The sequence below is a fragment of the Chaetura pelagica genome, unplaced genomic scaffold (assembly GCF_000747805.2).
Source record: "Chaetura pelagica isolate M959 unplaced genomic scaffold, ChaPel_1.0 scaffold45, whole genome shotgun sequence".
NCBI classification, from domain to species: domain Eukaryota; kingdom Metazoa; phylum Chordata; class Aves; order Apodiformes; family Apodidae; genus Chaetura; species Chaetura pelagica.
In genome coordinates, this window is record NW_009953217.1 from 1504154 (window position 1) to 1529492 (window position 25339).

At 37.3% G+C, this 25339-nt stretch overlaps 1 protein-coding gene across 1 annotated transcript in view; it reads right to left on the bottom strand.

Moving 5' to 3' along the window:
• Positions 1 to 1690: 1690 nt before the first annotated feature.
• SLC15A4 (solute carrier family 15 (oligopeptide transporter), member 4) overlaps positions 1691 to 25339 on the bottom strand; it is a 27433-nt gene continuing 3784 nt past the window's right edge. Inside the window, exons 2-9 of the mRNA XM_009997684.1 lie at positions 24971 to 25333; positions 16963 to 17258; positions 15935 to 16103; positions 15214 to 15291; positions 12457 to 12625; positions 10100 to 10255; positions 5381 to 5539; positions 1691 to 2156 (exon numbers count right to left, since the gene is read on the bottom strand). Coding sequence (XP_009995986.1) covers positions 2008 to 2156; positions 5381 to 5539; positions 10100 to 10255; positions 12457 to 12625; positions 15214 to 15291; positions 15935 to 16103; positions 16963 to 17258; positions 24971 to 25333 — 1539 coding nt within the window. The 3' untranslated portion in view covers positions 1691 to 2007. The remainder of the gene's footprint in view (positions 2157 to 5380; positions 5540 to 10099; positions 10256 to 12456; positions 12626 to 15213; positions 15292 to 15934; positions 16104 to 16962; positions 17259 to 24970; positions 25334 to 25339) is intronic.

Sequence of the window (25339 nt, forward strand, 5' to 3'; positions counted from 1 at the left end):
TTTCTGTGACTGGAGTGGAAACACTAAAAGATAAGATGGGGAGGAAAAATCAGCTAAGCCTTTTGAGTCATAAAAAGGCCTTATCCCTTTGATGAGAAGTGTCAGATTAATCTTTATAAATGGTCATAATTACTTGTGCCTGGAGCTCAGCCAAGTCATTCCAAATAAAAATTAAATTATACAACGGATTGTATGTTCAGTCTCATCTCACAGTGTTAGAATCACCACAGCCACAGAAACATGCAGACATTTACTGTATGCTTATAACAGGGTAGAATACATTTGCCTAAATATTGACTAGACCAGCTTACTCTTTATTAATTAGATTTTTCCTTAAATAAGTGTCACTGAAGCTTGTGTACACAGACTGTCACAGTCACTGCTACATACCTGGTGTCTTTTGAGAGCAATCTGCAGCTTACTCTGCATTCTTCCTTAAACTCAGTTGTAACTATAATCGGCAGACCCAGATCCAATGGGAGATTTATGAATGCTTGTGAAAATCTTTAATCTTGGCAGGAAGGAAACAGTGATTGAAAGGGAAACCAGCTTTTCCTTGTATGAGAGGTTGCTTGCTTATCTTCTTTAGTTATTCCAGTCCTAAGTCATACCAAGTAATGCAGTAGCTGAAGCATCTCCACTGATCTATCTTGGCAAAGGCAGGACAGCTTGTATGCTGCTAAATTATCTGACAAAACTAATACATTAAGAAATCTAATAGGATTCTGCTGTATATTTAGGAAATAAAAGGTGAAGAACAAAATATTTATAGGATAAGTTATTCACCTAGAAACAAAGGGTCAAAAGTCACAGCATGGAAGTTTATTTTATTTTGTAAACTTATTAAAAAAATGTCCATGTACAAAAGAAGGACATTTTAACAACATAAATGCAGACAGAGGAAACTATAAAAATTCAACACATTAATAAGTCTTTATTTTCTTCATAATTCCTTGCATCTTCCATACCAGTCTGCACACCATCTTAAGTACAATTGTTAGAATGATTAAAATTCAAGAGGTTGAACATAAAACCATTTGCTCTGCTATAGGAATGTGTTGCTGAAAGATACAAACCCTGTAGCATGTTAGCTAGAAGAAACACAAGACTGAAGGAACTGGCTGAAAGGCTTCTAAATTGTTATTGTGCATTCATCTTCAGAACTCAATTTTGGTTTTCTTTCTGCAAATATTTAGCATATTTCTTAGGGAAGTAACAGCGTTAGACTGAACAGTGCTTTGTCGAAAGATGTATGTTTCCACATTGCCCAAAGACATCTAATGCAGTTTCAAAAATAAAAACATTTTTGAAGTAAAACCATTTCAGTCCCAACAAGTGTTTATTGTGCACCAAAACTTATGGTAGCCAAGCTACTGTGACATATAATTCAGTCTTGAGTGTTGGATCCTCTCGAATGCAAGTTTTGACCTGAATCCTTGAGATGCTGCCAGCAAAAGCTAAATTATAAAACTACATGTCTTTTTAATCTGACCTAATCTGCACTTCAATTTGTCCCTGTTTCTGTCCCCAAAATTACTCTCCAAGTTGAACATTTACTCTTTTAACCACTACTTGAGGCTTCTGTTCAATATTTTCTTTCCTGTGTCCTCAGTGTAGGCTTAAGACTGCTGAGTCCTCACTAAGGAGAGTTCTTTTCAGTCAGGAGCAATCCATGTCACATGTGACTCATTGTACTCAATTTCCAAGTGTAAGTGTCCCAACTTTCAGGAGTTAAGTAAACATCTCACGATTAACAAAGAGCAACTTGAATGCCTACAGTTAATACACTTCCAAGATTTGGGTTTGTCCTCCACCAGGACGTAGTGCAAGAAATGAGCCCTGCCAACATAAGGCACTTACCTACGTTACACGAGGGGGCAGGGGCAAGAACTCTTGTAACATGCAAGTCTAGTAAGAGTCTCACTGGAGACAAAAGATCTTGCAGACTCTGGGTGCACTGTCACTTCATTGTGTGCTGCTGTCAGAAAGTCTGCTCTGTAACAAATATCAGATCCTCCCATTGGCAGCCACTTCATTAATCTTTGATTTCTGATGATCATATTTCACAGAAACAATAAGGAAAAGCAAGAGGGTTGCTCCTTGGATAGCAGCCAGCAAAAAGAAGTAATAGTTTAATTGGCAGCCATTAATATTACCTAGAAAGAATTAGGGAGGAGAAAAAAAAATTAGTAAAGATTAAACAAATAATATTGTCAGTCTCTTCAAGCTTCAGTAGTGAAGGCTTTTCTGCAAAACTAAACCAAATCACATTTCCATCTGACAGTATAGTTTCATTTGAAATTATCCAGAGCAAAAGATAGAAGATGCACATAGTACAAGGATTGCTTTATTTTGTGCTTCAATGCCTTCAACCAAGTATCATCCCTGAAGAAGCTGATATGGTGTTACTGCATGATTTCTTAGAAAAAAATGCTGGCAGCTTCTCCTGCCAATCCAGGAACTTTGTGTAAACAAGGACTGCATCCATCCAGCAGTGGGCATCTTTCATGAGAGTCAAAACAATTTTAATAATCTTCCTCCCTCCTCCTCATCTCTTTTTTTAAGTTTGGTTTCTTATACTGCATAATTGCAATGCTTTGCTGACCCAAGACAAAACAGCTAAAAACCTCAGTGTGTATTTTCATATATGATTTGTTTTCTTGATAATATAACAGATCACTTTTTGAAGAGACAACTCATTTCAAAAGCAAAAAAAAAAAAAAAAAAGATTTGTGTTTTCAAAAAGAAATTCCTGCAAATAAAGCCCTGGACTGTAAACTGTTCATAAACAGGTCCCAGTGAAATGCAGAAGTCAGGATGGGAGGAAAGCAGCACTTGTACAGGCTAGGAACTTAAGGCCTTTACCATCTTCACCAGATATGCTTTTAAGCAGCCTGGAGAATCCAGTGAAGTGATAAGGCTTTAGTCAAGAAAAAAACAGGAAGTCTCTTATGACTTACAGCCCAGTTGAAACAGGTGAAGATGTGATTTTATTTATTTTTTAATATTATATCTACTAGAGAGTCCTCTCCAGCAGCCTTTTTAGCCCTGCTCATGGTCTCTCTGCATCTGGAGGCCTGCACCTCCCTTCTCAGCTAAGTCAAAGATAAAATAAAAAGAATCAAAAAATGAACACTGTTAAGGAGAATGTTTGGCAATCCTGTAGGTATAAAGAAAGCAATTACTGAGATTTTCCCTGAGCCTCCTTTTGGAACAAAGTTTAGAATTTGTGAAACCATACATAGTTTCTTTTTGCTTGAATTCACCTTTGCATCCCTCAAAAGTTGTTACAAATTAGTGATTTGTACTATCTTAAATAATGTTAAATTAAGTAAGCTCATTGCTAAAACATTATTCCTCTATTAGGAAATGTGTGCTAAGTATGGTTGTACTTCCAAGAACAATATATTGTGGCTTATTTCCAACATGTCATATGAGCCATAGCCAATTGGGCCATTATGATTATGAAAAAGGTTAGAGATTAAAAAATGAAGCATATATTGATCATAACAAGGTATTCATGCAGTAGGCACATAAATGTTCAGATTAAATTACTTTAATTACTGAAAATTAAGATTCAATTAAATGAACTTATAATAAAATGCAATAAAATTAAAGTCTTTCCTTAACATTTAAGATACAACATACACAGGAATCTCCATTGCAAGAGGAAACGTGTTTAAAGAGTAGTAATTATCCTTTATGAGACAGGATATTAAAACCTTGTCAGAGAAATAACAGTCATCCCAGTGGCAGCAATCCACACCAAAGTGCTAGCAGAGAGTGAACTTCCTTAGTACATTTTGGAGGCAGTTTACTTCAAAGGATATAATGAGTTAGCATAAATAGCAGAAAGTTGGTACACATGCTTGAAATTTTCATATAGCATGTAAAGAAAAATCCCCAAGTCATTCATTCATAAAGACTCCTTCTTACAATTACTATATGGAAAATTGAAGTAAACTTTATATGTGAATTTGGTAACTTTCAATAATGTTGTGCTAAGTTTAAATTGAGTTATAAACGGTTAAAACAGTAGCTGCTGTGGATACTACAAATCAAAACCAGCCTTGAACCAGACATGTTGCTGCTGAGAAGGCTCGACTGTATATTGAGTCTTTGGACTAAGCAAGGTAAGTACCCAGTTCTGACAGCTGTCCAAAGGACAATCCACTGAGCTGAGCAGCTTATTCAAAACAGATGATCCATCAGTCACAAAAGAGAACACCTTCCCATTCTAGCCAATTCTAGATCTATTTAGCCCAACCTCAATATTTTACAGAGAGAATGTTAGGCACTGTCTTCTCTTAGGCTGCTTCAGAAAACAAAGGCAAGAGGTTAAAAAAGCACCATGAAATATCACATATATTCATTTGAATGAAATTATTATCCCATTGAGCCTTTATCAGCTGAATTATTTCTATAAAGAATGGCAGAAAAAGATGCTCTTCTAATTTTGAAACTGGGGAAAAGAAGTCTCATGGTGATTAAATTTTCATTTGGTGAGGCCCCTTCCATAAAATTCAGGCTACTTGTCATCTTTTGCAGTTTTTTAAAGAACAACTTACAAACCAAATATGATAACTTCTGGAATACGTACTGTTCCAGGCAACGTTACTTTTTGGTAGCATGCAAATCAAGCTTAAATGGCCAATTTTTTTAGACCAAATGTAAAGTAAGTTTAGGCTGCACTTTAAGCCATGTATACACAGTAGGTCTAGTGCACATTTTAAGAACTTTTCACACTCCTCTGTTGGAACTAATTAGCCCATTGAGGATGATATGATTTTCTGAAATTCCCAAGGTGCCACCTACTGGTGCCAATAATTATTTTTAACTTCAGCTGGCAACACAAAGCAGATGATCCATTGCACTTCCTGAAGAGTATAAATAGCTAGCAGACAGAAATACAACATTAACTCACAGCAATTTCGATGAAGTTCCTTGAAACTAGGAAGCTGAATAATTGCTAAGAGAGACGTGAACATTTTACTCCCCATAACTGCAGAAAGTAGTTGCAGTACTTTATCCCAAGTATATTCTTCTTTTGCACATAATGTAAATATTTTTTACTAAAATACAAAAGTTTGTAAGTAATTTCTAGTGATGAAATGCAGCAACAGCTGAGCAGGCCTTGCAGAGGCAACTTATTCCATGTGTTTCCCCTGCTTTCACAGGAGACATGTATCATTTGGTACAGTCTCATTACTTCACCCTTACATGCAAGATGAAACATTGTCTTTAACAAAACAGTAGATAATTTTGTATTTTTTAAACAATAATAATGCTAAGACTCAACAGTTCCAAGTGCCTGATGCTTAACTGCTTCTGAAGGAAGCCTTCTACTTTATAGACTATGAATACACTGAAAATAACTTACCAAAATCTGTGTGATTACTCATCCAGCCAATTTCTTTAATAGATACCAGTGCCAACAATCCAGAGCCAACAAATGATCCAATCCCCGAAAAGAAAAAAAACAGCCCCATAATAGCACTCTGCATAGATTTGGGAGCAGCTGAATATGCAAATTCTAGACCTGTATTAAAAGATTAATAAAAAAATGCTATTGCAAGATCCTAAGATACAACAGTAGTTTGTTCTAGTTTAGTGTTACAGATGTGTGCTACTTCTGGTATGGTGAAGACAGAAGGTAGTGAATCCATGCCAGTTCCCAGTTCCCACTAACTGCTTTATGAACCCTGTGAAAGGGACAACATTTGAGACACACACTTTGATCTTATTAATACTCCATGTGTAAAATCAAGAAATCTTCTGAAGCAGCATATTCATTTTCCTGTCTAAAATTATCCTCAAACAAATGAATTAAATTCTGACCTGACAAGTTCCATGTTTCCCATTTCACTTGTCTCTACATAGTATATCTGCTGTGCAGTATTTACAAAGCTCACGGCATTCCCTGCTGAGAACTAAGTATTTGGGAACTGAAGGTCACTCTTGCATTGACCACAAACATTTATTTTACACAGACTCAGTGTCTGTATCTCTGAATGTAAAGACAGATAAATTAATTGTAGCTGGAAAGGCAGTTATTAGGTTTTAATTTATTTTTTATCTGGAATTCTGAGCTTATTGCTTGCTGGCCTGTTTTCTCTAAGGCTTGTAGAAATGGACTTCAGCTTTAAACTATCCTTACTCAAATTTCAACCAATAAAACCAAGAAAAATAGAAGTGACATCAATTTGAAATCTGTGCTACTAAATTTTAGTACCAACAGAACACACTAGGTTAGGCTCTGCCTTGCAAAGACTAATGCCCATGATTAACTCTGCTTTTTAGAATAATACTCCTGTCAAAAATCAAATGGGATTACTCACAAGAGACAGTCAAATACATTCTTTCAGAGCTTTTTCTCTGACAGGTGAAATGCTTGTTTCAAAACAGTCTACTTCATACTGAAAATTATTGCTACCTCATCTAACATTTTTCTTGGAAAATAAAGCATTAAAGACCTGAAAATGTCATAAATCTTATTTCTTGCATAATAAAAATATGCTTTATTTTTGCCATTACTGGTATTTGACTTTTGCTGGTGTAGACAGAGCTTAATAGCAATACACTGGCATTTCTTTTCAAGAAAAGCCTTAACACTTCAAGCCAGATAGGCCAATTTGCCTGTTGTGAGGGAAGAACTTTGTTCTTGTAAAAGACACAGAACTGTATGTCCTCACTGATCTAACAGCATTCTGCACTGCCACCTGAGTGATCTCTCATACCCAACACACTACTTCTGTCTTCCTTTGCAAAACACGTTAGAGGGGGACCACAGCAACCTGTCTGGGATTCTAGAAGGGAACTGAAACATCTTCATGCAACTCAGCTGTGTGGGTTCCTGTAAATTCAAACTCTAATGATAGAATCGCCACAGAGATGGAGAGACATCTGCAAACAGGGAAGAGGATGGGGGCAAAATTATACTTACTTTGAGAATTAAAAACTCTATTTTCTTTCTAGGCTTTGCTATTAATATAACAATTGAGATTTTTTCAAGGAGTATTTATCTGGCCAATCTCATTTAAAGGAAAAAAAGTAAACTATTTTTGGAACACAGCAGTAGCTTGTTTTTAGCCTCTTGTTAAGTTGTCATAGCTGCCATAAGTCTCCAGAGTATCAGTCACATTGTGGTCACCAGGCTTTTGTACATTCTGTACAAGTTAAGCTCCAGTATATCACATGAAAGAATCTGGCTCATTTCTCCTCTTCATTTTACAGATACACTGGATGCCAGTGTTAATGCTGGAAAAAGATCATAAGACTCAAAACAGAAACCAAAATGGGTGTAACACTATGCACTTTTTGCAACAAAATAAGGCACATTTCTAAACCTGAACAATGTTTCCAGTGACCCGAATATTTAATCTGGCATAAAGAATATAAACTCTTTGCTTTGCCTTCAGAGATATTTTTGCCTGCTGGCAACCATTGATGACAATTTCATGCTACCTCAAACAAGCAGTTTTCAAATTAAATCCTCTAGTTGGTGTTGTCATGTGAGATCACGATCCCCAGCTAAATAAGGGTGCTTTAAGAGGATGGACAGAATAATACAAAAGATTAATGCAGTGTGTGTCATCTTTTTAAAGGTACTTCAAGTGTAACTAATGTGGCTTAATAAGAATATGTTTAGTTTTACAGTAAACAAAAAAAACAAACTTATGTTTCTGCTCTTTTGATACTTAGTCCCTTTCTGTTCACAGTAAACATTTCCAAAACACTATAGTTTTGTAACCATTAACACTTTAAAGCTTTAACACTTTAAAGACTTTAAAGCTGAATTTCACAGCACATATTAATTCTTGAGAGGGCTTCTTAAAGAGACTAAGAATTCAGTTTAGATGACAATCAGAAGGCAGGGAAAAAAGCTTTGTAAAACAAATGAAAGTGTAATACACAGAGCAGTTAAGATGTGCATAGAATGTCCGGTTCAAAGAGAGAAGCATTTGCATTTTTCTTAACATTGACCGACAGGTTTTGCAGTTATAAAGCTGTTGGTACAAAGCCAGCAAGTGCAGAATGGCAGGATATTCATATAAGAATAGTGTAAGCCTTAAAGACTTTACTTTTCATGCAGAAGTTTACTAAAGCAGTTGAAAAAACAAACCCTTGGTTTAGAGATCAACAGAGAATGCATCCAACCCTTGACCTTTCCACGAGCTGCAGATAGGCTTGTTATTTTTCCCTTGTGAACACCTATGAACTAGCAACAGTGACTGAGAGAGAAACAAGAATGTATAAGAGGGAAGCAGTTAATTTATTTTTGTGTGAACACTTGCATTTCTGATATGGCATCTGCTTATCTGAGTTCAGATGTAACTGGCACAATCCACAAAGTTGTAACTAGAGGGAACTTATTTTACTCTTTTGATAAAATGCTAAATACAGCCTTAGATTTAATAAGTAACTCAGTTAAGCAGGACTTCCATCTTCAGATGTCTCCAAAGTACTAAACAACTATGGTAGAGTTTCATACATGATGGATATATCTGATTCTTCCAGTCACATGAAATTGCAGGTCAGAGAGCAGGGAGAAAAGCTTCAAGCAAATGAGCAGATAGGAAAAAACCCCAAACCTGAACCCTACATTTTCTTCTACTTGCCAAGCAATCCAGCTACGTTGTTTTATTTCATAACAACTGTGATGACAGTAGAACACATGTAACCAGAAACCCAATGGAGTAGAAGTTCTCTGTTCCATTAAGAGGGGAATTAATGGGCCATGTGACAGCTGGGGCTACTGCCAGCAAGATCTGACAGGATTAGAGAATCTCATTTTAACCCACTGTGCCTGCTCAGTGTGAGGAATGAAAGTAACCTCTGACAGGGGAAATGAAACCAGGACATTCTGTCATCAGGAATTGGAGACAAAGAGCTATATAGAATGGATGGTCTTCAAAGTTCAATATTCTGAAGCAGTATTTCAACACAATTATAACTATAGTTAAGCAAATACTAAATGATTTTTAAATCAAATCACTGGAGGAATTCCAGTGTATTACATCAGGTAGCTCTGCCATTCTATTTGAGTAGTATCAGAGTAGCTACTTCTACAATCATTAAAGTTTCTGTTGATGGTAACTAAGCATTGCTCCCAAACACTAGCTATGTAAACACTGTGCTAAGAGATTCAAAATACCATTTCACTTGTTTAATCATATTTAACAAAATGCTACCATACCACAGTGACAACAGATAAATTCCCTGTGCTTCCCTCCTGCTAATGAGCCCTGCATGTATATGAAACCGACCAGAAAATAAGATTTTATAGTCCTGTTCACGCTCTCCTCCCACTTCACTCTCAGCTTAAAAATCATCACGATCACACAGCTGTCCACTATACCACACAGAACAGTATTCAGTAATTTAAGATTTCTTGCATTTGTTCAAGAAACACAAGATTTGAACAGTGTTCCAGTTTGCCTGGTATTCCACTGAAGCATTAAAACAACTATAGAAAAACTTATTTATAAATCAGACAAAACCGTCTAAAAATAGCTACTTCATTATAAATATTCACAAAAAACTTAGTTTAGATTGAGTGTCACGTTCACATTTTTATTTCAGAGATTTAAAACTCAAGTAACATTAATTTAAACTGGTGATAAATCCTTCTAAAGGTGGTTTATTTCTTCCCTTTTCCCTCAAAAAGGTGTTTCCTTACTTACGGATTTTCTAAACGCTGTTTTTAAGACAAAAAAATTACCAAGCAAAAATTTCAGTTGCAATACAGAAAACTCAGGGGAAACAATACTGCATTAGGTCTATTCTTTAAAATACAATATTAAAAGAGTATATTGTAGTTCATCAGAGCTTGCAAATATCCAAAGCTAACAGGATGACATGGAAATATTTTAATGTTGCTGTGCTTGAAATCCAGTCTTGAAAACATTTTTATGTAGACAGTTTTCAAATGTGAAAGACAATTGTGTGTTTTGTCATTCACATTATGTTATATTGTACAATACTGTCTTTAGGAACAGAGCTTATTTATAATGGTTTCAGAAGTATTTTATTTTCTAAGAATCCGTAATTTCTTGCAGATATGAAAGCAAATAAGCAGATTTAAAACAAAGGCACTTACCTGCTATACTTGCAAATATTTCACTGAATCCAATCAACACATATTGAGGAATCTGCCACCATATTGGCAAATCTGCAGCATGGTATATAACATTTCCAATTGTCTGATTAATTGTTTTAATCTTTACAATTTTTAGTCTGTTGCTTTCCAAAATTCCTACATGGAGGGGAAAAACAAAGAATGACCTAAGATGCAAACACTGTTTCTTCATATTAAGAATTTAATTAGGATTCAGTCCTGCACTGCCATTACAAATTGTAATTACAAATTATTCGGTAACACTAATTATGCCATATACCAAACTTTGACATAAATTTATCTTTAAAGCCATGCACTTCAGAATCTAGAATCTATTGATTCTTTCTTAGACAGCCTTCAGGTTTAATCTTACAGTTTTAATAGTTAGAAGAATCTTAAGTTCTTACTATAATTGTTTAAACTCTAGAAATGAAGTAGATTTTTCAGTTGAATAACCTTAAATACTGCTACTCAGACTTTACAATAAAATTCATGAAGCACAACAGATGTTCATTAAACCTCATCAGTTGCTTTCTCACAGATTTATAAGATAAATAAAATAATCTAAACAATCTAATAGGCAGCAAGGTAGTGTCCAGAACTGATGGCAGTTAGATAAGTTAAAATGGACACATGACACAAACAAATCATTAAGACATTTCCAATATGGCAAGTTAAGATATTAAAATCTTCATACATTTCAGATTTTAACTAGTATCTCTCTCTAAGGCAGAAATGGTTGGGAGTAATCTCGTATTGTAAGAATGTTAAAATATGTTTTCTATAAATATCATTCAATAGAAAATAAAAATTCTATGCAACAGAGATACCAACAGAAGCTTTTCCCCCTGTAAGAAATAAACAGTTTCCTATGCCCTAATTCTCGTAACTGAAGCTCTTGAATTAACGTTATGATGAAGGGATGTTAACTTACTCCAAAAGGTTAAACTTTCTAGCCAGACTGCAGACAACCACCCAAAGAATTTCTAGCATGGAAGACTTACGGAAGTATCGAACCAACAAAATCACGCATTACATTTTTAGGTGAAAACAAGAAGGCATTTTTAAGAATTCTGCAATATGAAACCATTTCCCAACTCAGCCATCATAGCTCAAGTACCAGCTCATTCCCCAGTACTAATAAAGACTGATACTGCTGGGTTTTAATTAACTTATATGTGAGCCGGCAGTTCTACTTAAAGAGCGGACATTTAACTGGTTTACATCATCATCTTTTGCTGGTAGCAGTGTCCTAAGTAACATGGAATATGGGAAGCATTCCTAGTTTAAGTTTAAATGACTTTGCTTTAAGAACTTTACTTGCCCACTTACAAAGTGACCTTGGCCTAATAAAGTAATTATCTCTCTCATTGAAAGAAATCTTAATAGCCATGTAAAGTGTCCCTATCCCTAAAATATAGGAGATTACAAGTGCTGAAATTAATTTATTTAATGCTATAATGCTTTATCAATATGTTCATTATAGTGAAACTTGGTGAAGGCTATAGGTGCTATGAAGCATTGCTCAGAGATGTTCAGTTCCACATCAGCAGTGCTGAACAACTTTAAATCATTTCAAAAGCAGCTGATTTATGGTTTGAACAGAGTTGCCATCTTTTTCCTTTCATGCAATAGCTAAGCTATTTTACACTACAGTAATTCCCAAACATTAGGGAACATTAAGGTAGGGGAGAAAAAATGTGAAGTGGGAGGAAACTTTTGTTCAGCCATAACCTAACTTTATTAGTTCAGATAAAGGGAAAGGTTTTTAGGTAAAATTTCACTTTTCTAATACTTGGAAGTCAGATTATATGAAGGAACATACCTATTTTTGAACTAACTTGTTTCTCAGGATAAATAAATTTTCAATTTCAAGATAATTGGTTAATCAGACAACATGGACTTCCACAATACCATAAAGTTTATTTTGGGATAACTAACAGCCTTGTATCTAAATGCTGGACACTTTGTTCAGTCAACTCAAATCCTGATGATGAAGCTAAGGCATTTGTTCAGAATGGTCAGAAAGCAAATAGTTATCTACCAAGTATATTAGAAACTAACACTGCACACAAAAACTTTAACTATCAACTTGGTTTTAAAAGGTCTATTTGAAGCAGTAAAAATGGTCGCATTTTATTGTGAACACTCAAAACAGTTTTGTGATTTTTTGGATAAAATCTCTTTAGTTGTGGGAAATGCATTCATACAGTTGCATTCTAACTATCCCATGAAAAAGACTTCTGAATAATCTTCAATTACAGATACACAAAGGTTTTTTAAGAAGCTGTTACAAGTAGGTAAATAAATGTAAGTAGATCTCAAAGTTGTTTTCTTACCTGCAGCAAATGCAGAACACATTACAAAGAACATTCCAACTGCAATCCTCTTCAGTGAAGATGGGAGCAAGCCATTCCTCTTTAAAATGGGGTCCACCAATTTATCTTTTAAGGGTATTAGGATCAGAATAAGCACTGCATCAAACATAGTCAACCAGGCTGCTGGAAACTAAAAGAACAGATGACTTAAGTTAGCAATTTCATACTTAAGGGTTGAATTTTATTGTATTTAACAAAGGAGAAAAACATTTTCCATGGAACACTGAGATCCAAACCACGATGCACTGGGAAAAGAAAAATAAGAGTGTGCAAAAGCTGAGAAAAACAAACATTCAGCTCTTTGGGTTTTTATTTAATTTGGCAATTCATAATTCTGTTAGCTTAGAAAGCAAAATTGATTCCTCAGCATAGTAACTCCAATATTATTGCATATTCTCATTTCCAAGATGCATCTCCAGCTGTGTTGATGTGGGTGTTGGGTTGGTTGTTTTTTGGGGGGGAGTAAGGAAGGGTGGGGTGGGGGATGTAGGAGCTTTCCACTGATGCTTCAAGTGTTGAGAGCAAAAAGGTTCTTTACACAAAAGCATGTCATACTGCACATAGTTCCAAGGAAAATGAGGAACAAGAAATTACTGGGCAGATGAAGAGAGTATTCTGAGAAAACAGAACATGAAACTCAGCAAAGATGTTTTGCAAAGGATTTTTTTTATTATTTTCAGAGGGCTTGTATTTTATGTTCTTACTCTGAACTAATTTTTGTTAAAACTATCTGACTAAAACTATATTAATTCCTTTTGAAAGATGAAATGGCCATTAGCATTATCACAACATTTGAATTTTTATGCATATGACCCGAGATGTGTTTAATGGAAAAAAAAAATCACTGTTCTTTGGAAGCTTTTCTGCTGCTGAAATTTTTTTAGTCATAGAACACTTGTCTAAGGAATGAGTGATTGTGCCACTCAAATCTAGTACACAAAACTGGGCAGATTAAATAAATATATCCCAGTATACATTTTTATAAGCATTCAAAGTAAATTTTAATGGCACACAAGTCAAGAAGTGATACAAGGCAGTTAAATAGTCCATTATATTGTGCTTCCAGTGATAGAATTTAGTCTGACAGAATTAAACTTTTTCCCTGCTTCAGTCATGAAACATATTTAATAGCCAGGTTCTGTAGAGCTTCTGTTATTAGTCTTAGAATTTTCAGAAACATGCCACAGAAACAGAGTTTTACTAATATTATACAAAGCTCAATTAAAATTCAATTCCACTTATCAAACAGAGTATTGAGTAATAGGCACATCCTTTCTCATTTGCAAGATTCAGTAATTGACAATAAGACTCTGTATGAATGAGACAATTTCTACCAAGCTTAATAATATTTAGCATCTGTTCTGAGCTAACAAAGCAAGACAGTACAGGAAGATTTATAAAAATGTTCTGGCTTGGGGATGTTTCTTAAATTGCATTGAGAACAGTGCTGTGCTGTACTGCACACTGCACTGCCTCTTCCACCCAAAATACAAGCACTGCTTGAGCTGTGCTTCAGATGCAGATTCAGGTTTTGATACTAAACTGTTTCTGTGTGTGGAAACTCAGGGTTAGAATAGACGAATATTTTCTAGAGATTATCCAGTTAATGTTCATATTCAGCTTTGTCTGCGTCTCCAGCTAGCCTTAGGTATGTGTGGGGCACGTTTGTAGCACTCTCTGCATGCAGACACGTGGTAACAGCACTGCTGCTTTCTTGCTCTGCCTTACAGTTGTCAATGCAGCTCTCCAAAGAGCCCAGGCAGATGCTTTGTGGGTCACAGTTTGCCAACCCAAAGACGTAATGATCTCATCTCAGTTACAAAGTTATCTCAGATTCCAGAGCTTCAAATAATAATAGTTCAGTGAAGTATGGGTATTCCTGCTAAGGTTGTGGCAATGCTTCTGTACTACTTAGAACTTTGAAAATTTAAGGCATATAGACTTATAAGCTTTCTTCAAAGATCATACTTTGTCTGCTGAAGGATAAAGATGCTCTTAATTAATGCAGTGAAAATTATCTGAATAGATTCAGAACAGGATGGTGTGTCCAGTTCTGGGCTCCCCAGTTCAAGAGGGATAGGGGTACAGATACGCTGGAAAGAGTCCAATGGAGGCTACAAGGATGATTAAGGAACTGGACCATCTGTCATATGAGGAAAGGCTGAAAGACCTGGGGCTGTTTAGTCTTGAGAAGACTAAGAAGGGACCTTATTAATGTCTATAAATACCTGAAAGGTGGATGTCAAGAATGGGCCAATCTCTTTTCAGTGGTGCCCTGTGATAGGACAAGGGGAAACAGCACCAAATTACAACATGGGAAGCTCCACGTTAACATGAGGAAAAACTTCTTTACTGTGAGAGTGATGGAGCCCTGGGACAGGCTGTCCAGAGAGGTTGTAGAGTCTCCTTCTCTGGAGACTTTCAAGACCCATCAGGACATGTTCCTGCGTGATCTGCCCTAGGTTTTCCTGCTGCAGCAGAAGGGTTGGACTCAATGATCTTCAGAGGTCCCTTTTAATCCCTGTGATTCTATGAACTCCATACACCAGTAGATATGCCAAGATCTCTGTAGTATGCATCATGCTTCTCAATGCCCAGCATCTGTGGCCATCAATTCCCTTTAGCCACTACCTTAACTTTATAGAATTGTTGTACAATTCTTGCCTATTTTGCATCACAACTAAAGAAAACATACTTTTCTCTTTTTGCTCTACTTACCGTATGAATAGGGTTGGTATCATTTGATATTTCAGGAATTTTCAGATGGAGACTTTGCAATACATATGTTGTCTGCATCTAGCATTAGAAAAGATGAATTGAGATTACTTGGATAGAGAGTACTGAGTGCAAGACATTTTCATATTTTTCATAATTAGATCAGTTACAGGGCTAATATAGCAAAACAAAAAAGAATTATTGTTAAAAAAAGCTTGCAGTGTTTTAATCCCTAAGTTTGATTTTACTAAAAGCACAAAGAATAATTCCAGTGTCTTTAAAAACATTTTTCCCCTAAACATATTTGCTATCCTAATTCATCTCACAGAGACAGGAGAGCCAGAAAGGAATTAATTAAAATAAAATCTAGACCACTTACCCTGACCTATCTGAATCAGCTACAACACAAAACAGACATTACCAGAGTTCTGAAAAATTATCTTCAGTATTTATCTTCTTTAGAGCCACACTTACTGAATGCTAACTGTAAGTAAACCTGAGAGAATAATTTCTCCAAAAAAGCTTTTGTGTGTTTCCTCCAGGTAACTGCTCTGTGGGGCAACATGCAGAGAGGAGTTAGATTTATCTCACAGCCTTAGAATTGCAACTTGAAGCTAGTGCCCCCAAGACCTTCCAAATGTGGCTGGGAGAGAGGGAATTAGGGTCCTTACATTAAAAAGTAAGGTTTTTAAACATGTAAAATAAATAATGTGGAGCTACTCACTTGAAAGTACACTGTCCAGTAAGGTATTAAGGCCAAAAAGACAGGGATAATCTTGACGAGAGCTTTCACATCTTCTACTTTGTCTTCTCTGAATGGGCCCCCATGAGACAGCTTGGCCATCTCAAACAGGCTCTGCTTGCGAGGTTGCTGAAGTATTCCCTGGCCTTCACTTTTGGAAAGAATTTGAAATTCATTTGAAACATTGAGTTAACAAAACAAAACCTGACTTAACTAGCAGTCTTGTAGCACTTTTTTTCATTATAAAAAACTCATGCATTTCTAAAATAAGTTACTCTTAACAGCATAACAGCTAGCCAGAATGGATTATCATCAGGTGAAAGCACAAACTGAAAACTTCCATTATTAAGATGTCTTCCTCCTCCCAACATGCATGAATAACTGGCACTTCAATATGCAGAACTTCAGCAACAGTATCACAAAAGATAGGTTATCTGAATTCATTGAATTGTTTTGCAGTCTGAATACATGAAAGCCCAATGCAGAGGAGGCACCTGAGATCTCTTATTGTCAGTGAATTCAGCCACCATGGGCATTCAGTATTCCATGGTAACCTCTTGAGAATGGAGTAACCACTTGGAAATCAAAAAGGCAATACACGTTTTGACTGCCCATCAAGCCACTTACAACATTAAATGATGATAGCGCTTTTCAGATCAAAAGGCATCCCATGAACATATCTAAGCAGAGAAGAAAGTTAACTAATGCTTAAAAGCAGCATACTTAGGTTACATGATGCTTTCAGAAACTCTGAACTGGCAAGAAAGGGCATTCAGTTGAAAACAGCAGACTTTATCTTGCATCATGGAGACCCAGTGATCTCAAGATGTGTCTCACTTTTATCCCAGAGCTCTCAGAAAGTATCTTCAATACTCAAATTTTCCAGTTTCAGTTCTCAAAGAAAACTGCATATTCTAGTGTGACTTACTGACAGCTAGGTTGAAGTAACTAGTTCCAACTTTAACCTGATTCACCGAATTCAGACTATACCAGAAGAGCTAATTACACACCTATTAGTTGAACGTTCCACATGTCTCTTTCTTGAGCAACAAGAATATGCAAGAATTTTAAACATGTCTGTGAAGGCACTACCATCAGGTGGTTTTGTGATGAAGAAACTCTGACCACATAAGAAAACCATGAATGAAATCCCAATGCAAACTGCTGGGATACTATATCCAACAACAAAGCTCACATTCTGTTGAATATATGCGATGCCTCCCAGGGAGACAATAGCTCCCAAATTAATGCTCCAATAAAACCAATTAAAAAATCTTCTTGTGGCTTCTGGACCCCGATCTTTGACCTGGAAAAGATTAAAAACAAGTAATTAAATTTCTGAAGAAAATGAAACCTGTTTATTAGAAGTCAATCAAGCTCAATGCTCTGAAGAGTTTAGGTTTAATTTTGAGTCACACTGAAATGATTTAAGTGTTTTAGGCTTAGCATGGTATTTGATGAAATGACACCTTACTGAGCTACCCCATTATATCTGTAACCTTTTAGAAGTTGAGCACGAGATAAAAAAAGCCATATAGTTCTAAACTACATGGCTTCCCCACAGAAGCTGTTACTATTTCTACTGCACTGCCTCTCATTTATTAATTTCTCTAGACAAAGCTCACTTGGGTTAGTGTCCCAGAGTCCAAGTCAAAATATTACTCCGTAATTAAAGCATAAATTTAAATTTTAATACAGTCCTAACACTTCTCATCAAAACATAAATTGAAGACCAGACATTCTGACCTTTAAAAAAAATAATAAAAAAATAAAAGTGTGGGTCGACTGAGATGTCACAAAGCCCCAGCAAACATTTATCCCTCCATTAAGTCAGCAGTGTTTATCGCGCTGTTTTCTGCTTAAAGCTCTCAGGGTCTCTCCAGTGAAAGTAAAGACATCCTGGTTTACGGATCTATCCTGTGCAGTTTTCACCACTCTTCATTCTGTCTTGCCTACTGTAAGTCATCCCATGTTTTGTAATTAAGTCACAGGAACTCAGCATCACTTATAAAATGTAATGTAAGTGAAATGATGCAAGTTAAAATTTGAAATACATTAAAAAGATCAACTAGTCTGTAGAAGAATCCATAATACCATATTTTTCACTGTTTTATGACTGAAAGGCCATTAACAGTGCATAGCAAGTCAGTGCTACGCACCAGTCTTGCTGAGTCAGTTGGGTTTTATTTCTAATGACAAGTTTCTCTTCCTTATTTGCCAGATCTTCAAAAGATCTGTGTTTAGTTTGCAATATGACAAGCAAGCTATGTCTTGAAATAAGTTTTTAATATCGCCCGGTTTAATTTACAGCTTCAAGTTTCTCAGGGGGGCACAAACCCATCTGTATAATTTAACCATGCCTAACAAAAGAAACATTGAGGCATCTATTGCTATGCACAGCTACTAGCATTGCTAGGCATTCAGCGAGGTCTCTTAGTGTGTTAAACACCATCTTGGAGCCTAAACCCAAGAAATATTCTGCCTTTCCAATTTCACCTTGGTGCTCATTTCCTAATTTTAACAGTCATCACCTGCAGTAGTGTATCAAGCTAGGAATGCCTTCCAGACCCCAAATAGCAGCAGGATATTAGCACACAATTACATTGTAAATGCAGTGCTCCAACTTATGTAAAGAGTTCCCAATGTATTGCACAAAGTTTCTATTCTCATGAAGTCTCCCTTCTCTTAGACTTTCTGCAAGAAAGATTACTTCCATCCTCCTTCTTACAAATTACTTTGCTCACATCTATGCAAAGAAAAGCTGGGAGATAAAAGCAAACTTCAGTACAGATAAGAACAGGGCGAGCACAGCATGATCCTTCTGTCAGGGATAATCGCAGCCTCCAACCATTAGCTCCTGAGAAACTTCCTGAACTAAGGATGGCTTCTATCTACTTAGTAAACACAGCATATCTTCTCTCTGTGAATTCGTCCAGCCTGCGCCTGAACCCAGGTCAGCTTTTGGAATCCATAATAACCTGTAGCAAAGAATTCCCCAGCTAATTACACAGTGGGAAGAACCACCTCCATTTGTGTGTTTTGAACCTGCCCTTTACTGGCCTCACTCATTTTGCCTAGTTCCAGAAACAACAGAAGTCAGCTGACCCAGCTGACCTTTATCCCATCCCTGCTCCATTTCTGCCTCTCACTGCATTGTTTCCACAAACCACTGGCACATCATCTTCTAGCTGCCTTTTCAACAACAGTAAGTCATAGCCTGTTTCATGGTTCCCTGCATGGAAATTACTGACCATGTCTGTGGCCCCTTTCTCAAACACCCTTCTCCATCTCCAGTATCCTTTTAGAAACGGAGTGACCAAAAAGGAATGCAAAGCTAAAAGTATCAGAGTATATGCACACATTAAAAATCACACCACAGCCATGTCTGAAATGCCACCACGGCATTTTATTGACAAACATTAACAACTTAATAAAAGTCACACGGAACCAGCTAGTGGAATATCTTGTCAAACTGGAAGAACTATGAAGATATCCAACCAAAACACAGTGGAGTTAAAAGCAATCATGTAGTTCTTTTCAAACATTACATGAGCTGCCCAAACTATGAGCTGTATCACGTTTACAGCAGGCTACTCTGCTGGCTACTACTTGAGCTGTGACAGCAGAAAATAGATTGGCTTATTCTCTTCCTAAGTCAATGCTACAATTTAATTAGGGACCAAGAAGAAGAAAACCATATTAGAATTATTTTCTTTTTATCAAGGATATGTATTTTCATAAAATTGCAGGAGTTCTCCTTTTCCTCCTTATACTTGCATTGTTTTAGATAACACAAGCAGAACTGTGTCACTCCCTCTGCTCAATTTCATCTTTGGTTAAGCATGGAAACACTCTCTTTGTGGTACCAGCACCACCAGCTTCATTATCTTCTTAAGATCCTGCCAGGAAAATGATGCATGTAAATGGCACAAGTATGGTGTGGGTGGATTGAATCTGTGCTGTGGGCTAAGGGTTCCACATCCCTGCACTGGAAGTCAGGATAGGAGCATTTAAAAGATTTGTCCTCGTCACATCTTAACAACAGCAGTAGTGCCTAAAGGGTATAAAAATGTCACCTTCACAGGTTTACCATGTTTTAGTCAAACTCCTTACATGAGGAAAATGCAAACAGCATCAGCAAAGTGCCATGGCTAGAGTGCTAGGCTTCCTAGCACTGAAAGAAAACACTGTAATAAAGCTGTTTCCAAGTATATAACATAAAGGATTTATTTGCTCTAGGTAACACCTTGTTTTGCAAATGAGCTCATATTCAGACATTTTTCCCAGAACATACCAATGCTGGACAGCTGTCACTTATTTAAATTAACTCCCACTGTGAATACCCAGTCCTAAGTCTCCAGTTTTCTGTTCTGCTTTACTGTTCTGCAGTCTTTAAATTGTTCACAGCTCTTTTCCTGACTAAATGGGAGAGTACATCATTCTCAAGAACACTAAGGAACAATCCAGTAGTGCTTCTACTTTAATAAAAAATACAGAACGACCTACTGTACTATAAAACAAGCATCCCAGTTGCCCTAGCTTTTCCTCTTTTAAAGTTCAGAGCAAATTTTAATTAAAAAAGAAACCCCCAGAAAAAAAACATTCCTCCAAAAACCAAATGAAAACTCCCCACCAAAAAACCCCACCTACAAAGAAATGAAGGAAATGAGCAACTTGAACTGTTCCTGCCACAGCTGCGTTGTCAGTTCTTTGCCATTTTGTTGCTGGCTGCATTCAGGTGGGCCTTTAAAGAGGAAATAAAATAATCTTTCTTAGCAACTTGAAGTGTTCTGGCCACAGCTGCGTTGTCAGTTCTTGGCCATTTTGTTGCTGGCTGCATTCAGGTCGGCCTTTAAAGAGGAAATAAAATAATCTTTCTACTTTCAAGACATCTAACATAACTTTTGCAAATGGAAATCCAGCCTGGTACTTGATTTTTCTCTACAATCCAAAAGGTGTTTTTGTTGATATATCTGATAATCATACTTTGCATACAGTTAATCCAAATGCAGAAAAAGCACAGTGACATCCTGGGTGTTATAACTGGGAACCTACCATAGCCTTGGATTCAAAACAGTAATGGTATAGTTCGTATATTTCTCAAAATAAAAATTTCTAATGCAAACCACTTATATCAAACTGATCACAATCAGATGTAATTTCAGTCTTGAGTACCTGGAACACTGTTATGGGATTTGTGTAACCATTAGATTATTTACAGCCACTTTCAGCAGAGGACATATCAGCTGGGTAACTCTGCACTGCAATTCTCTAAATCTATTTAGGATGTAAGTTTAACATAGAATCAGAACTAAATTTTAAATGCAACTAAACAAAGAAAGGAAGAGTAACTAGGTCTTTAGTTACACACCTATTGAAAAGTCCTTAAAAATCTGACTGACAGCAACTTTCCACAGCACAGCTGTCCCTAAGGTTAATACTTAGACCTCTTTCTGACTCAGGAGAAAGATGATCACTTATGGAATTATCCCTCCCCTGGGTTTTTCTACGCCAATATCTTTATTAAGAGATGATCCAAGTACTAACCAAAGCAGTTGGTACAGCTTGAAACCAAAAATATAATACTGCTGAAATACTAAGATTCTATTAGATTTTCCTCATTTTCACATAAAGAGCCAGGAACCTATACAAGCATCTTTGCTTTTCCAAACTTCCTATGTTTAGATGCTTTCCTTTGTCACAAAGTCATCTCCTAGCTCTCTACTGCCAGGTCAGTTTCAAAGAATTGGTTATCAACAGGATAACTAAGCCAGTGCCTATCTGGTGCCTACCATTCCACCATGACATCTGATTTCTGACATCATCTGCTAATGATGTCAACTATTTCCTAAACCCCAACACGACAAAGTTCCAGTGTGTCATAATCTTCCCTCTCTCTCTCTTGTCACATCATTACAGATCCAAAGCTATGACCTCCTATTTGACTCACACAAAAGGAAAAAGAAGCTTATTTTAAAGTTACTGACATGAGCATTTTTCCTTTCTTCCCACAATCTGATTCTTGTGACTGACAGTAACATGTGACAAACATAACAAAAAACCCCAAACTTATCCCAGTCAACTGTGTGAGCAGTCACACAACAGCAAGGATGAAAATGCAGCAGCTTGCCCTTCTCCTCAGCCTACAAAAGGAAGCAAATGACAAGTTTTCTGACAATTCTGATCTGCTAATCCATCTCTATAGCCACTAGTTACTCTTCGAGAGCATCTGGGGAGAGCTCAGGAACAGAGCTACACAGTAGTACTCAGCTGCTATATAATATCAGATTTTTAAATCAAAATTTGGCCAATCCATATTTCAGGTCTGCTTCTTGCCACTAGTGTGGTGTCTGTTTCTGTCGGGAACAGAAGCAAACTAGTACTGGTCATGTGAACACCAGTGCTACAGTTTCAAACTGTTATCTGCAGAGTCTTAGGCATCTACTGTCTCCAAACTGATAGATTTAATGACTATGATGGCAATTCAGAGAGAAGATACACCGTGGGTTAAAACTAGCATCTCTAATCAACCCCAAAACTGATTAAACTAAAATTAGAACAGTGATTATAGCTGATACTGGATCAGTAGTCTACTAGCAATGTGGCTCCAATGCTGAAGCTAAACCAGCTTTCACAATAATGAGTGACACTCATGTTGTTTCCTAACTACACAAAGTCACAAACTACTGCACAGACAGGAAGTGACTGCAAAACATTCACACTTGAAAGGGGAACTGGAAAGTGGCAGGTTATACACATGACATGATTATAAACACTATTATGAGAACCATCAGTACAGATTTAGACCTGTATGGAGATCAGTTTGGAACTTCTAGAAAATGGCTTTTTAAAAACACAGTGAAGTAAAGATTGTCTGTACCTAGTAAGTGCTTTTTTGCTAAGCCGACTGGTTTAACTTACTCTGTACCAAGTCTACATAGTCACTTGTAACAGCACCTCTAAAAACATCCATTTAACACAAATTACAAAACTTCATCTTTTAACCTCAGAGGAAAATAAGTTTTCAATTTTTCACGAAGTGATTCTTCTAAATTAGCAATAATAATAAAAAATATTCATTATATTTGGGTTCTCCACTCAAATGACAATCATCTATTAAAACAGAAAAAATTACATAGCAATTTTTAAGAGATCTGCAATGAAATGTAATTAACAGTATGTGAAAGGTGTTTCATGCCAGCTAAACTGCACAAGACACAATTCAGTTTTTCCTTTGTTTGGTATTTCAGGGAAAGAAGACAAATCTTATCAGCGTACGTCCAGCCAAAACATGTTTGCACTGAAGAATGTAACTCTGGGAGACAGACTTTATTCTCAGCAGTATATATCCATCTACCCAGCAGTTTGCTACACTCCTAGGCAGGGACAAGGCACCCAGGAGGGCCCAAAACTGCATGACAAGGTAAGTGGTATGCTGTAATATATTTAACAATAGATAAGCCAGAAAAAGAGAGAAGGGGAAAATTTCAGTCCTCAGTAGAGCTCTACTGATTATTATGAACCAGAAAGGAGTATTTCTTTCGCTTCACCCTACATAAATCACTGTAAATTATCTGCAAACCTGGCCAAAAACTGCCTTCTGTGAAGTCCTGTGGGGAAAGCCTTTTAAAATTCCAGCTACGACAGCTACACTTCCATTGGCAATGGTTCTTCTTTTGCTCTGTTCCTGCCATTATTTATCTCTTATATTTAATGTTCATAAAGTGTTCTGGGGATAAGCAGTCAGTTTTGAAAAACACCTTACAAGATAAAGTCATATTAAAGCTTTTTCACTTGATGGGCTTATGCTGGCTTAAACAGAATCAGTACACTGGGGACACAGAATCTTAGGCTATAATAATGTTTTACATTTATATACTGCCTTTCACCCTGAACTCTGGAATTTATAATATCTGAAATGCTAAGGAATGACAAATGTAAAATGTGTAACAGAGAACAGAGGTATGTTTGGCAAAGATATTGTGGTAGATTCTACCTTGCACAAAGAAACTGATGGCATTTCTGACACCTGCACTAACCAGAAACTCAGTGGGCCAGTAAACAGGCATGGAACTTGACTGGAAGCATCTTCCTTGCTTTGTCATCAAGAACAGTTTGGTTAGAAAAGCTGCTCAGTATCTAAGCATCTGGAATTCTCAATTTGTAAAGCAGAAATTATACTCCAACTTCCACAGTCAGCACATTACCTTAGCTTAAGATTGTAAAAAAAATACATGCAACAGTGCATTTCAGTTGATGCTGAACTATGAGCTGCCTCTCAGATATTCTCTGTAAAGTCACTTGTTTCTGCAGTGATGATCCAATGAATGATATCATTGAAATGGATCCAAGCAAGATCATTTGACAGGACATGTCCTTATGAGAACAGCCCAAGTAATATGTTGAGAACACCTTGCCACCTGGCATCTGGTGTAACACAAAAATATCACTCAAGGGCACAGTGCAGTGCACAGAGAATACGTAAAGCATAAAGCCCCCGTTTGTTATCTATCCTTCATTCATCACAAGATGATAAAGGCCTCTGACCACTGCCCTAGAACCATGCTGTCATTGCCAAAGCTAAAATGTGTATCAGATATTTCACTGGATGAGCTCTGAGGTCAAATTAACTGTGTGCAAACTCCACAACGAAGGATAATTAGCAATCCACTTAATGGCCATTAAGGATTCAACCCAACTCCTCAAGATGATGGCAGCTTAGCCAAATCAAGTGCCACACATAAGGCAGAACTACCAGGAAACCGAGGGTCACAAGAGATCAGATACCACAAGGACACCAAAATTACATCTAACAGGATACGACTTAGCAGCTTGCATTGCACATTGCACAGGCAACAAAGCTGGATGATCCGATTCCCTCCGAGACTCAACACCTACAGACAACCAGCAAGCACACTGTCCACCCCACCAAGGCAAGCCCCTCTGCACCACTGACAGCCACCCCTGGCTCAGACCGGCACCCACAAACGATCTGGCAGCTGCTCAACGATACTTGACCTGGTCCGCCCCGAAAGGGGTGATGTTGGCCTTGACCGACCCGACGCCCAGCCCCACCAGGACCAGTCCCACGAAGGTGGCGCTGGCGCAGTAGCGGGCGGCTCCGGCCTGCGAGCAGGGCGCCGCGCTGGCGTTGCCCACCGGAGAGGAGCAGTTCTCTACAGGGTACAAGGGGATGTCCCCGCAGAGGCCCTGGCGGGTGTGCGGTGCTGCGATGACAGGGAAGGCCAGCATGCCCAGCAGGTAGAGCGCCATGCTGAGCAGGATGGTGCCAAACTTGCCCAGGAGGGCGTCAGCCAACCAGCCGCCAAACGGGGACACCAAGTAGGTGATGCCCATGAAGAGCAGCAGAGCCTGGCTGGCCTGGGC